Source organism: Tetrao urogallus (genome assembly GCF_951394365.1).
Source record: "Tetrao urogallus genome assembly, chromosome: 3".
NCBI classification, from domain to species: Eukaryota; Metazoa; Chordata; class Aves; order Galliformes; family Phasianidae; genus Tetrao; species Tetrao urogallus.
The window spans coordinates 33,591,097-33,606,538 of NC_136815.1; the positions used below are offsets into that span (position 1 = coordinate 33,591,097).

A 15,442-nucleotide genomic window follows, 5' to 3' on the forward strand; every position below is an offset into this window, starting at 1 on the left:
ATACTGCTTTCTGTAAACAGCTGGTACTCACTGGTTTAAGCATGATTGCTTTCATTTGTGAATCTGTTTCCAAATACAATTAATGCAGAGTCTATCTCTAAACATTTATTGCTCATGAAACATTTTTGAATTGTTAATTTTGAGAGTGGATTTTGGTTTTATGTTATTAGAATGTGATGATTGATGCATTTAGTTTGTTGAGGAAGTGTGGGATAGATGAGTGGACAATAGGTGGGTTGAGAACTGGCTGAATGGCAGAGCACAGAGGGCTGTCGTTGGTGGTGCAGAGTCTGGCTGAAGACCTCTAACTAGCGGTGCTGGGTCCGGTCTTGTTCAACATCTTCATCAGTGACCTTGATGAGGGGATGGTGGCCACCCTCAGCAAGTTTGCTGATGACACGAAGTTGGGAGGATTGGCTGACATGCCTGAAGGCTGTGCTGCCATTCAGCGAGAGCTGGGCAGTAAGAAACTGGATGAGGTTTAACAAAAGCAAGTGTGGAGTCTTGCATCTGGGGAGGAATAATTACATGCAGCAATACAGGCTGGGGGATGAGCTGCTAGAGAGGAGCTCTGTGGAGAGGGGCCTGGGTGTCCTGGTGGACGACAGGTTGGCCATGAGCCAGCAGTGTGCCCTCGTGGCCAAAAAGGCCAATGGCATTAAAAAAAAAAAAAAAAAAAAGGCATTAAAAAGAGCGTGGTCGAGGGAGGTGATCCTCCCCCTCTACTCTGCCCTGGTAAGGCCTCATCTGGAGTACTGCGTCCAGTTCTGGGCTCCCAAGTACAAAAAAGACAGGGATCTCTTGGAAAGAGTCCAGCAGAGGGCCACAAAGATGGTGAAGGGCCTGGAGCATCTCCCCTATGAGGAAAGGCTGAGTGAACTGGGTCTGTTCAGCCTTGAGAAAAGACGACTGAGAGGGGATCTTATCCAGGTCTATAAATATCTGAGGTGTGGGGGGCAGAGTGGAGAGGCCAGACTCTTTTCAGCAGTGTGTGGAGACAGGACAAGGGGAAACGGCTGGAAACTGCAGCATAGGAAGTTCCGCACAAACATGCACAAGAACTTCTTTACAGTGAGGTGACGGAGCACTGAAACAGGCTGCCCAGGGAGGCTTGGAGTCTCCTCTGGAGATGTTCAAGACCTGCCTGGATGCCTACCTGTGCGACCTGGTGTAGGGAACCTGCTTTGGCAGGGGGGTTGGACTCGATGATCTCTGGAGGTCCCTTCCAACCCCTATGATTCTGTGATTCTGTATTTTAGAGCAGCTGACACGGCCTTTGAGATGAATCTAGTGTGCAACTTTGGTGGATCATGTGGGTAAGGGATGTTCTGACCTAATGAAATTTCCATAGTACTTTTTTCTAAAAACCAAAAAACACCCTGTGATTGAATGTTTTACTTCCCTTATTGATGTAATTTTGAAAAGAAGCGTTACATTTAGGAAATATGCATTTGGATTATTTTTGCAGTCTGTATTAACGTCCTTACACTGATGCATTGAGGAGTTTAAATTTTAACAGGATTAGCTTATAGGAAGAGTTGTGCTTCTAGGAGGGACGTAATGATTTACAAACTGGAAGAATACAATCCTAACAATCTTAAATAGGGTGCACAGAAGGTTTGAGGTCTGGACTGTGACCTTTGTGTTGGGATGGGGTTTTGAAATGAATACTTGTGAAATACTCTGATAATTTCGATGAGTGATTTAGAGATGCCACTGAAAAAATTATAGTTCTGCCTTCACAGTGTGAGCACTTGGCAACAGTCTTCACATATTGCCATTTCAGACCTTTCACTTTTCTTTTTAAATAAATAATTATGACTTAATTATGGGAGCACTAACCTATGTGCTTATATTGACTTGAGGGCTCTGGGAAAAGCAGCATGTAATTTTACTCTTGGCCTATTTAAAAAAAAGAAAAGTGTATGTTGTAAGAGTTAAGCTACATCAGCATTCTCTTTTTTGGGAGGAGGAGACATAAAATTAACAATATTGTAACTGTGGGTTATAAACATTTGACTGTGTTGGCTAATAATTTATTGCTATGAAAACTTTTCAGCGTGGGATATTTTTCAAAATACGTTTCACTTGTCTGGAAGATCACGTCTGACATTTTCTTGAAGAATAGGAATAATTTGCTAGAAATACTCATTTCTCTCAAAGTAGACTAAAAATTCAGTGTTGAAAAATAATTGATTTGTAGTTTTCAGGATATGGAAATTTTTTTGCAATTCACAATTTGGGAAGTGAATGAAGGGCCAGGAACTGGGCTTTTCACTGGGGCTTTCCAGAAGTTCTCTGGCATGGGGTGCAGCAGGACATGAACTAGGCTGGTGAGTCAACCACAGTGTGTGCACAGTACCTTTACTTTCTTGTTCTCCTACAGTATTATTTGATGGAATATGATGCAAAAAAGGGGTCAGTAGGATGAGAGTGAGTCACTTGATTGCGCATTTAAAATGTTTGTTAGAGGCATGAGGAAAAACTTGTAGCTTTGTTTAGGGAATAGGAAGGAAGATGCTGGGGGTAATTGTGATGGTGGTATACTGATTTACAGCATGAGAAACAAGGCTCTGCATAAAGCCAACAAAAGTATGAAAGGACCACTCCGGGATCTTCAGCTAGGGGCTGGGTTTTTTCTGTTTTTTGTAGGTAAGCCTTTATGAGTAGGCTCAGAGCTCCTCGTCCTGTTCTCTTCAGGAGCAGTGACATACATACTCAGGAACTGTTTTAAAGAAAAGAATGGCTTTAGTGTTTCCTATTGTTCTCTTCTTCTGATATTTAATTCTATGTGCTCATCTGTATTTCCATAAGCCTTAAAATTTCCTCAGGAGGTGAGAAAGACGTGACTCTCAGTATAATTAAAGCCTGTCTTCCATCATCTGCAGAGCGGTAACTGACAGCAGATCCTCCTTTCTCTGGGAGAACAGTGCAAACACTTCTGTACTCCTCTTGATGAGCATCTCCCAGCGCTGACAGTGCTGAGCTGATGCTTCTCTCTGAGATTGAAGTTAGGCAGCAGTCATGCGAGTTACTCCTCTCCTTTTCCCTCATTTTCCAAATGCTTTGTTTAATGTAGCTTATTTGTCTTGGCATTTTGCTTCTTTCCTTAGTCCTTCTATAATATTAGAGCAATACATTCATAAGGAAATCATGGTGATCCAATATACTACATTTTCCTCTTGCTGCTTAAGTCATGTAATATTTATAAAATTAATTGCGTCTTAGTTTGTGACACACAGCACAGGTTTCATACTGGAGATAATCCCATGGCAAGATGAGATGGCTTCTCACCAAAAATGGGATTGACTAATGAAACTGAGTCTGAAGACCAAAGCTGGGATCTGCCAATAAACTTACAAGCGATTTCTATACACCAGAAATTTTAGGAGCTTTCAAACGTGCTGAATTAATTAATTGTTGGCCAGAGTTCTTGGTTAAAGTGACAGATTTTAACACTAGTTTCTGTGCAAAGAATGCTATAAGTGAACTAAACCCAAGATGTTAAATAGGGAAGTACCTAACCGTTGCCGTAATTAGGTGTCACTTCAAAGCCTGTGCTAAGATTTTCCACTACAGCTTTTCAGCACTTCCACAAGTTCAACGTGCCCTGTACAGATGCTTAATTTGTATGCTGGGCCCTGTGATAAGCTATTTCTGTCGATGAGATTCCAAAATTATAGGCACTGATGTCAATGCAGATGAGGTTAACCTAATTTGGTCAAGAGAGGGCTATGCCATGCAAAAATCTTCTCTACATGGGCGCATAAAGGCCGCTGCCAAGACTGACAGGTGTCCAGTGGGTGGCAAGGAGCTTCACAAATAAATATTCTTGTTAGTGCTGCTACAATTCTTGTTTCTGTAGGAAACAATGTCAGAATTGTAATGCTTTTGTTTCCGTCCACTCCACTATCTTTCCAGGATTAACTACCTAGGTTGTGCCGAAAGTAATGCCTCCTGTTTATTTCCATGGAAACTACAACAGATATAAAAAACAAAATAACGCTGTTTGATACAACAAATTCTCAGCTACAAAATGTGATTTTTTTTTTTTTTTTCAGTGTAGTCACCACCATCAGCTATGCATTTTCACTAGTGATGAACAAGAGCCTGTATGCTGCACTCTTAAAAATCTGTATCAGCAGAGGTGACCTGCTGTTACCACTGCTAAAACACACCACCCACTGCCACGCTGTGCTCACATCCACTGTTTGGTTTCCATCACCACTCAGCAAGAGTTGATATATGTCAGTGGGTGCCATTTTTCTTGTATGGAGGAATTCAGTTCCACACCTGTGCTCCATACGCATTTTCATGTCAGGCGCCATTTTGTCACACTGCTCTCTGCTGCCATCTGTCACACAGCAACAGAATGGAACAGAATATTGGTGAGAAGGTTCAGCCTCTACTGCCGTATCACCAACATCTGCTTCTGACATTGTGGGCCAACACAGTCAAGTAGGAGGCATTACTTTTGGAACAGCCTTTGTAACTGGAACTGAATTTTTGGAACGATACTCTTTTAAATCCTACTCTCTGATCTTTTATATACTGGATTCTTAAATTCAATTTCCATTTCATATCGATGCCTGACAATGAACATATCTTTTTACCTTCAAAAATGGAGTATTAAAATCAGAATTGAAATCCCAGGAAAAAGATTATTTTATCTTTGCTATTTTTTAATAATGAGAGATCTTGGAATCTTATAAATATGATAAAATGTACATCCAGGTAGAATAAGAATTCTGTACAAGTATATCGTATTTTAGAGAAGGCTGCACATGTATTAACTGTACTCCACAAACCTTTATCCAAGCTTTTTGCCTTTTTCCTGTCAGTGTACCAGCTGTGAAGTGCATCAAAATTTTATTACTATATTTATAGAGCACATTATAGAGCACTTTTCTTTGCATGTCTGTTTCCATACCTCCTTAAGTTAATCTGGGATTGCATTCATGTGGCTTCTTTGGGCTAGTTTAGCTCTGAGCTTGTAATTCTGCTGTTACTTTGTCAGCTCTTTCTTTAATGATGTTTTTAAAACAAACAAAAAAATTCTCCGTATCCAAGAGAGAGCGTTTTATGCTGACCTCTCTGTAAGAAAAGGCTGAAACTTTTCAGTGCCTCCAATCCAGTCTAAGACTGGCAGACCTAAGGCAAGACACTGGTGAGAAGCTCTCTGTCAATGGTTCCTCTGTAGTGAGTGAGATGCTGAAATAAGCAGAGTAGAGTTTTGATGGAAAATCTTTGGATACATGTGTTGTTGGCACCCTCATACCAACAGAATATTATTTTAGTGCAGAGACTATTGAAGAATATGTAAATGCGTATAAAATGTGCCAATTGTATGAAAATTCCATTATTGAACTTTATTTAATGCATTTACTATGAGACATTTGTAACCTGTACGGGTCAGAGAAGGAGAATTTGAGAGTAGGTAAGATAGAGAAGTACAGATAGCTCAATAAAAGGCGGTAAGCTGGCAGTAGTGCAGCGTAGCCCAGAGAGTGAGGTGAGGTGTTGCAATGGCTGGTGTTGACCTGGCTTGGGGAAGGTTAGGGGTTTCAGCACCCAGTCTCATTAGAGCTGTTCTGAGTTTAACCAGTTCAGCTGCAATGGGTCTGCTTAACCAGTTCAGTTGAAATTGGTCAGCTTAGCCTGGGTGGCTGTAGGTTTAATTAGTTCTTGGGAAAACTCATGGAAAACTACAAGCATTTTGGATATGGTGCATCAGCAAGTTCCAAAATAAGTGTTTAGTGGGAAGAGTCTCCAGAAGAATTTTCTCCATAAATAATTGTAGCACACCCTAACTGTATTTTTTCACAAGCTTAAAAAGTTACATTTTTGAAGGGAAAGAAGTTGAATGTAGTTGCCTAATGTAACTTTATCTTTTTTTCTGTATTTCAGATAGCATCTGTCACTTCTTAGTTAAATGATTTGCTTTTTTAATGAAATGCTTGAGCATGGCCAGCGTGATCTCGCTTTGAATCTCTTTCATCTTTATAAATTCTGTGGTGACTATTTCAGTTAATTATTTTTTTTCATTTGTAATGCCATTATATTATTAAAATACTGTACTGATTTGTGGATTTGACAGCACACGGTAATAACTAGTTTCAGTGTTTGACCTGGGTAGTCGTTTTGGTATTTTAATGGAAATGATCAAAAACAAGGCTGGGCTAGTTTTACTCTGAAATAAATCATCTGAATATTTTGTTGCCAGCTCTCCTTAATGTATTAATCTGAAACTTTCAGCTTTCCCCCTTTAAACTTGATCTTTTTTGACAACATAATGTTTCTATATTTCTGTATCATTGCAAACAGGGCACCAGAAATGTTGATCTTATTTTATTTTTTTACCTTTTACATGTTTAGCATATTTTTGGGTCTTTACTGAATGTGTATATGCCTAAAGAAATGCTGAATTTTTATTTTGATTTTTTTTTTTTTTTTTTTTTTCCTGTTGGAACCTTATTTTATTTATTTATTTATTTTTTTAATAGAATCTGAAAGTGTTGCCTAAAATCCTTGAATAAGCATCTGGTTAGGATAAATGGAAACTGGTACGACTCAGTAGATGCCAATATTTTAATTTTCTGTTAACTTGTAATACTCACCAATAAGTGAAGTGAAGCATGGATGGGGGCTGTCAGAAGCATTTCCTTTAGCAATGCTGGAGAAACAAATACTTGATGATAAGTACAAGGCAGGGGGATGCTTATAATGTTGAGGGAGGTGAGCCCACATAGTTACAGGAGCCTACCCACCAATTGGGATCCACATAGCAGCTATCTGGTATGGGAGACTACCCTTCGGTTGGGATCCGCATACGTGCTACGTGGCTTTCTTATTCAGTCTGTTCGTTTCTGAAAGAGCGAGAAGCCAGGAAGCAAGTCAAAGAGCAGAGTGCAGCGACTCACGGTGCTCTGCCCCCTTGGCTTTCTGCATCCACTTGTGGCACTGCTTGGCTCTGCTCCTTGCGTTCATGGCTCCACAAATGCGCTGTGGGGGCCCTGACTGCTTCCTGTACTTCCTTGTTCCACAGCTTAAGTACTCAACTTAAATGGCAGGCTTCTATGCTTTGTGTCTTCTGTAGATATTTTATGAAGGGTTATGGTAAGATGCAACTACTATGGTTGTGTTTTGGTTTTTTTTTCTTTCCTTATGTTCCTTTTCTAGTGTTGTGATATGTTGACATTTTTTTGATGTTGTCCTTCTGTGAGATTACAACCTCAGTATCTTGAATTTAGGTTTCTAGTTAAATATAAGACAGGCAGTACTACAGTCTTTCACCATTCGAAGGATGTACTTCAGAAACAGAATGTAGCAGTTTTGTTACAGTATCTAAAACAGTTAGCTTTTTTGTCACGTGTTACTGTTCATCTGTTTTCACATACATAGCCAGGTTACTTGCACAACGTGAAGCGTGTTAGAATTGAAATAACTCTGTTTGCTTCCCAGCAAGCACTCAATCTGTGTGAAGATGCATTTAATAGCGTACGTCAGTAACTCAGAGCAGCTAAAACTTGGCCTTTGGATGCCTTACCTTCAGAACGCAGTCTGTCTTAAGTGACTGGGTTGCAAGCTGAAGGCCCTGACAGCACTTGTCTTTTAATAAGTGTTCTGTTTTTTTTTTTTCTCCTCACCTACATTATGGACAAAAGCATTCATCTTGTATTCTGAAAACAGCCTAATTTCTTGCTGTGCCATAGACCTTTTGTGAGTCAGCAGATGCCAGTGTCCACGAACGGGTGCAGGCAGATGCAAACGGATGTAGACCAGCCCTGGTTGAGTACAACTGTTCTAAGGTGTTTCTGTGTCCAAGGTAATAAGCCTGAGTTCTGCAGACAGTTGAAAAATATGTTTCTCTCAAATAGAACATGGAAAATGCTTAGGCGTAGACTGTCATCTTAATAATTTCTTAATTAACTTTTTTGTTGTTGTTCCTTTCAAGAGCACTTTGTAGAAGTGCGGTAGAACTTCTTGCCATCATCTTCTCTGGAGAGAAGCAGAAGCCTAAGTTTGGTGGATTTAAACAAAGCCCTTGCTTCCTTTGTGCAGCCCTCATGAAGGTTGTAGGAAGGAAGCAAGGCTTGGGAAAGCAAAAAACGGGGAAGTGGCTTAAATGAATCTTGAAACACAGCACGATTCTTCGCTTGGCTAAGGATTTGATTCAACGGGAGTGGGAATTCACAGTGGAAGTTTTGTGCATGAGGACTGAGCAATGCTAACACAGATGTGCAGTGCTTGCTGACATTTCTGCAGTAAATGAACTTCATTACTTAAACCATTGGAAATGGTTGCTTTTTTGAGAGAGAATACACTGAGGTAGAGCATTTCATACCTAATAACACACTGTATATTTGTCAAACTATTATTTAAACATACATTTAAATGTACATTAACCTGCTTTTTTGTTGTTGTTGTGGTGGCTGTGTGCCCTCTCGTATCTATCTTCTGACCCCAATCATCCCAAATCAAAGAGAAAAATCTGCTAAAGAATTTATACTCACAAAAGCTTATAAGCAATTGAAGTTCTTCTTTATGCTGCATCATGTAAGTAGAGGTCACTGAAGCTTCAGTCAGACTTCAGACATATGCTTCTTTCTGCAGAGAATCTTCTTAAGTATCTTCTGTCATGAATGCTACATTAAAACAATCCTCTCCTTCCACCAAAACAAACAAAAACTCAGGTTATTCTAGTAATAGAGGTTACTTATTCAAAAAGGCAAATCTTCATCTTTATTTTGGAAAATGAAGGCTGGAATAGTTTGGAAAATCAGTTCCAACACTCTTCCCTTCTTTGCTTACACTTAAGTGCTGCTTTTTCTACTTTATTTTTTCATTTGAATGTCCCTTAAAATGCAATTGTAAGTAAGTAGCCTCAGAAAATTGGAGCCAGATTGAATGAGAATACCGTGCTATAGAATTTATGTTCCTTGGCTAAATATGCGTTTTTATAAGAATGAGGGTTGTATGATACAAACTGGCCCAGAGACAGATGAACCAGTTTAGCTGCTTTGAATTTCCAATAGTATATTCTTTGTATTTCTAGAAATGGAAGTGCGCTACATTGGAGAAACAACCGAAAGAGTAATCACAGTTTGTGATATGAAAGAATAAGCTCTTAGTTTAAACCCTAACTTGTATTTCAGAAGAAGCATTTTAGGAATAACTTATTTGTAGATGTTTAGAAATTAAAAATGCATTCACTGATAAACTGAAATGCATGCAGCTTTGTCAAATCATTTTTCCATGTTACTCGGGGCCATCTTTGTTAACCTGTGCAAATGTGATGTTGAGCAAAAAAGATCAAAAACTAAAAACAGCCATCAAAAAAATGCAACATTGAACAGCCTGCTTACTTTAGCAAAGCTTTGTGTTTCCCTACCAAAATATATGATATCTGGTACCCTTTTTGGAAATAATGTCTGAAGTGCGCACAGGGTGATCCTGATAATATGTTAAGGTAGCTGATGAATGAGGAAATAAAATGTTGGTGGATTCTGTTCGTTCTCTGAGACTGGATCCTCTCTCTTCTTTCTTGCTGAAGTCTGTAGTGGAAGATATCTGAAACTTAAAAACATTTGTAAAGAAAATTCAACCTTGTGGATCAATGGCTGTTGTTGGCTTTTGGAAGGCCAAGTTCTGGAGTTGTAAGCCTTGCTTTAAGATCAGCCAGCCTCTTGAGTTTGATTGCAGTGACTTGGGTACTAATGGCTGTTTATGTGTGGTAACAGGGGTGAATTTTGCTACTTTCATTTCTTGTGCTTGCTTACTGCTCACTAGCTGATAAGTGGCATTAATAATAAAAATATTTGGGATCATGTGCCTTCCTTTCAGCACGGCAAATTTATTAATTAAGAAGTTGAAATTAAGAACCTTAGATCACATTTTAAGACATAAGCAGAAGTAGCATTTATAAAAATTGGCCATTGTCTATGTATTACGAAATTCTCAAAGTCTTATTCTTAGTGTTCATAAAAATAATGGGATATTTTCCACCTATTTTCCTTGAGTGTGGTATTCAGTATTTAGCTTGGGCTGCAGCAGTAGCGACCTTTGTTGTAGGACTGCTTTTTCTTGGACTACCATCTTATACCATCTTAGTGAAGGGTGCTAGAGAGAGACAGATCACAAATGTTAGATGGTGAGGTGAGGAGAAAAGTGAAGAAAAGATGGAAGCTACTTTAGACCTTGCATTATGTCTGATGACTTGATGAATGATAAGTATATTCTTTGCTGTTATTTACATTTTGTTAACGTTTTTGTGGTTAAGTTCCTTGACCAGTCCAGAACAAGTAGTGGATCAGACAGGACTGTATGCTAGAAATCCAAGTGCAACAAGTCACTCTTCTGTACTTGTTTGCGAAGATGACATTTGAAGGGCAGAGACCCCCACAGAGATTTAATTTCTGGGCCAGCTTACAAGTATGTGCTTGTGAAATCAGGTCAGTCTGGAAAGTAGGAGTGATTTGTGTCAGGCTTCAAAATTCTGCATTAAAAAATACGTGGAGGTGGAGATATGTGAAACCTTGCTGCATTTAGACAGGAGTATCATATCAGATCCAATAATGAAATCCTATGAAATAATGAATAATGAACCCTATTCATTTATTGGGTTCATTTATTTCAACTGTGAGTTTCTTGTAGGTGTTGCTGGATTTATTTTATTTTGCTGAAAAGCATTTAAAGAAGCATCTGTAGATGTAGTAGTTACAGAGGTTTGGAAGATAATGAGTTATTCTTAATTCATTAAAAATAATGGGACAAATGAGTACTTACAAACATGCAATTAAAATTGTGATCCTGTACTTTAGTTCTCGGGATAAAAGAGCCTTGGAGATTCCCAGATATGGAAGAAATAGGATCTTGGCAAATCATGATGGCCTATCAATCGAGAGCTAGAAGCTTGTGGTAGAAGCTTGTCCTATATTACAGCTATTTCAGAATGAAACCAAACTGACAACTTGGGCAAATTCTTTAGTGGAATCTTTGTAACAACTGTTCTGAGACCCTCTTTCAGCTATATTGATAATGAAATCTTGTGTGTGGTGGTTTTTTTTTTTTTTTTTTTTTTTTTTTTTTTTTTTTTTTTTTTTTTTTTTTTTTTTTTTTTTTAAGAATTACATGAGAAGAGGAAAGCAAAGGAAAGGATACACTCAGCAAAGGAAAAAGTGCTAGTAGAACACTTAGTAGTAGAATAGTAGAATATGCTTTTGCTTAGGTGGATTCGCAGTGTCTTGTATCATTAATCTTAAATTGTCATCAGGATATTTGTTTGAAGACTGTAGGCAATACTGTATGCATTTCTGCATTTGAACTGATGGTAAGGGATGAACTAGATGCTGGCTTGTATGCAGTATTTGTTATACAGTGGAAATTTTTCCTTGTGAAGCATTTAAATTTTGACAACTTTTAGCCTCCTGTGGTAGGATCCAATTCAGGAAATTTGGCTGGATGTGGCCTTAGGGTATACACGTGTATTTCCTGAGCTTCATGTAGTATGGATGTAAAGTTGCCCATAGCCACTGTGTTATCATCTGCTCTAGTTGTGTCAAACTGATAAGGCAGATAGAGCCTAATGCCATTTATTGATTTTATTTATTCTTTTAGCTAACACCAGATTGGTGACTACTAATCGTCAGCATGTCTTAAATTAGGTGAAGTGTTTGGAGACGGTAATGCTTGTAAATCTACATCCATGACAGATTATGTTTTGGGTGGATATGAACCTTTTATTTAAGGTCTGTATGTATCAGGCAGGGTACCAAATGGTGCATTTTGATTGAATGCTCATGCCTATGGTTTTGGTTTGACTGGTATTCAGAAGCAAGCAGAGGGGAAAAAGCAAAAGATGTGCAATCAGTGCTCTTGGAGGAAATGATTCTTCTTGCTTGGAAACCCTGGCTGAGTGGGAGAGGACATGAGGGGTGAGTTCATCTATGTCAGTGTTAAGCTGAAAAAATGTATTAGTTCATAATTCAGGCGTGAGCATGGATAGCTGTGAAGATACTGTAAAGGATGACTCAGTATTGGGTGAACATGAGAGATCAGAGAACCACAACTGGTTTTAACGACTGCATGTATTAAGTGCATTAACTTTTTTTCCCATAACTTTATTTATAGTAACTTGCTACAAAAGGGTCCTTGAAATACGTTTTGAAGTTCAGTTCATTTTAGTTATCTGGGTGGCAGAGGCAAAGGGGGCCTTCTGAGTATCAGCTGGGGTGAAATCTGTTGGAAACGGGATCTTCATAAAATAAGCCCAGTGCTTGGCGAACTGCTATTTTGTAATAGGCTGATCCCGAGTCTAGCAAGCTTTGTTGCCTTAAAATACATATAATAAGTGTAATTGTGGTTTTTAATCTCCTTTACTAAATCCTGTGGATGTTATAAGGCTTTAATGTTGCCTGTGTCCTCTGGTTGTCATGCCTTCTTGTCCAGAGGTCTTGGCAGGAGGCGTGGGGCAGTGCTTCCATGTTGCTGGGCTGTCAGGTGACAGTGCTCCTGCAGCTGCTGGGCTGCAGCGCAGCCTCGCTTCCTCCTGTCCTGCTGCATGCGGTCCTGCAGGCTCAGAGACATTCAGCCTGTGGCACTGTGAGGGTCAGGGAGGGGATTACGCTTTTGGGCGATGCAATGGGAATTGCATCAGTCTGGTGTTTAACTCTGATCCTTATCAAATGGATTACTTCTAAGGTAGGTCATTTTATTGTTACGGTTTGACTAAATGGTTTTATAAGTAGTAGCCTGGGAGAAAACAACTCATTAAGAACTTCATAAGTTCTTATTTTACTTTTTTTTTTTTTATTTAAACTCTAATCTGTTTTGGAAATACATCATTCATAACTTCAGATTGCATTTCTTAAGTGTTCAAACATGATTTTATGGCTCTTGACTTCTTCCTTGCTTCAAGCGGGAAGGGTATGTTTGCAGCAGTGCCAATTAGGAAACTGCAAAAGGATCTGAAATGCCTTCCAAAGGGCAGGGTTTGGTTTGCTGGTCTTCAATCTTACAGAACTTTAAAGAGTTTGTGAAAATAAGGAAAAACAATTTTAAACATAGTGAGAATAATTCAGATTAGTGTTTTACTTCCTGGACAGGATATCCTTTTTGTGTTGTTGATTTCAGGGCTGGGGGAGTGGAAATACCAGTTTTGTTTGCTTAGGTGAAATACCGGCTACTTCTCTCACTTTGTAGACTTTCAGCTGCAGATGCTTGTCTTAAGAAAAATGTGGGCTAGCGTTCGGCAAACTTAGGAGTTCCTACTCTATTGTTCTGGGGAAAATAAGTATCCACATAATGTATATGATGGTAATAAGTGAGGGTGGAATTGGTGTCTGAAATTGAGATCAGACTCTTCACAACACAGCTCACTGCCTAGCTTGAAATTAATTCCAAAAGAAGCAGTGCAGTTAAGTTTCATGTTGTGAAGGAGGGCTGGAATCAGTGCAGAGAATGAGGGAAGTGGAAAGAAATCAGAGTTCCTTCATCTTTACATAGATGGATATTTTTATTAATACTCAGTTTGAATTGTTTTGTAGAATCAGCAGGAGAATCTGACAAATATGAATTAGAATTTGTCAAACCAAGCTTTGTCAAATCTCCTTGCCTTGAGCCGTCGGTCACTATCAGCAAGGCATTTCCAAATTTAAGGCAAAAGTGGCCAGGCTTAGTTGCTAGCAAAAGATCACAGTACACTAATAAATGTTCGTTTATGATGAAGGCAGATTCTGGTTTCCAAAGTTTTACATCTGGTATGCTAGTTGAGTATGTCATATCTGTTATACTGGCATAGTGGTTTTTGTTTGCATGTTTGTTTTGCTTAATTTAGAATTTTGTCCTTATTCAGTTTGGTCAAAGATTCTATTAAAGGGAGAATAGGAGTACTTCCAGATAGCTGATAGTACAATTAAAAACTCATAGTTATGAGTTATGACCACTTAAGTGGTCGTTTCTTTTAAATATGTTTTGGTGTGTTAATCCAATCACCTCACTTTTCTTTTGTTATCCCAGTTTAATTTATTAAGTTTCCTTTCTTCACTTTGGTAAGTCATGTGCTTCTTTTGAATATGCTTTCTTTTCTGATACTTTTTTTTTTTGTATCTTTCTGTTAAAATCTTAAGCTTTTAAACTAACGAAACTTTAGGGAAATATTATTCCAGCTTCTGTACTTCTAAGGTGGATGAGAGGAAAAGGAAGAGAGGAAAGACAGCAGTCAATTACTGTTTGTCTTGGTTTGATATTTATATGAAGTAGCCACATTCAAATGTTTGATATATACATGCATAAAGTTAATCGGATTGCTTATTAACATTGCCTTCCTGAAATTAAATACATTTTCATATCTCTGGTCTGATAAACTTTTAAAATGACTGCTTTGAACTTCAATGAACAATTTACAAAATCGTAGTAGGACTGTCTTGCAGTGGCTTGCCTTTGGTTAATGACAACTCTTTCGTTGGTTTTAAGGAGCATTTTCCAGTAGTTTACTGAGTGAAACTCTGGTGGTATCTTGTGGAACACTCAGGAATTTTTAATTACCAAAATCATTATAGGAATTGCATTAAATGACAGTCTCGCTTTTGAAATCCAATAATAGTGAAAGAAATCCAGTCTAATTAGTTTGTCATTCTAGGTGCTTCTAGTTGAAAAACCGTCTTAGAATGTTAAACTGTTTCCAAGGGTGTACACAGGCACAGCATGATCAGCAAATTGCAGTTACCATAATACAGTAACTTCTCTGAACTTGTTCTCAATTTCTCTTGCTGAGAACAGTCTCTCTTTATTGTTGGGCAAATATCTTTGGCAGAAAAGCCAAGTAGGTAAAAAATATCTGACTGGCTGCGTTGCCGTCCTCTAGCTTTCTTTTCCAGTGTCTGAGTAAACAACTGAGTTGCAAAATAAAAGTTGTGCACCCCATCAGAAAGTATAGATTGTTTCATTTGGGTAGGAGATACTGATGTTTGAAAACCTACTGCTCTTTCAATTTCTTCTTGCCATTATGGAACGAGACCAGCAGTTGTTTCAGTTGGCAGCCTGAAGTCTGGCTAGTGAACATTCGCCAACATTAAGTGCCTGACATTAATAATTGTGCTTTGCTCTGAACTGGGTGAGGGAATTGCTGTGATAAAACTGATCCTTGGAAACTTCTCTGGCTTGAACAGAGCAATCATGGAATTACAGAGGTTGGAAGGGACCTCAAGAGATCATTGAATTCAACCCCCATGCTAAAGCAGGTACCCTACAATAGGTTACACAGGTGGGTGTCCAGCTGGGTCTTGAATATCTCCATAGAAGGAGACTGTGCAACCTCTCTGGGCAACCTGTTCCAGTGATCCATCACTCTTACCATAAAGAAGTTCTGCATGTTAGTACAGAACGTTCTGTGTTCAGGTTTTAGACCATTACTCCTTGACACATGTCTGAGAAGAGCCTGGCC

At 38.8% G+C, this 15,442-nt stretch overlaps 1 protein-coding gene across 2 annotated transcripts in view; it reads left to right on the forward strand.

Annotated features, from left to right (window-relative positions):
- PDE7A (phosphodiesterase 7A) overlaps positions 1-15,442 on the forward strand; it is a gene marked incomplete at both ends in the record, with an annotated part of 73,260 nt that overhangs the window by 19,349 nt on the left and 38,469 nt on the right. The window contains one exon of one of the 2 annotated variants that reach the window (XM_079533501.1): positions 12,640-12,699. The exons of the other annotated variant lie outside the window; for it this stretch is intronic. Coding sequence (XP_079389627.1) covers positions 12,640-12,699 — 60 coding nt within the window. Of the gene's footprint in view, positions 1-12,639; positions 12,700-15,442 lie in introns of those variants that run through there. 2 annotated transcript variants of the gene reach the window in all.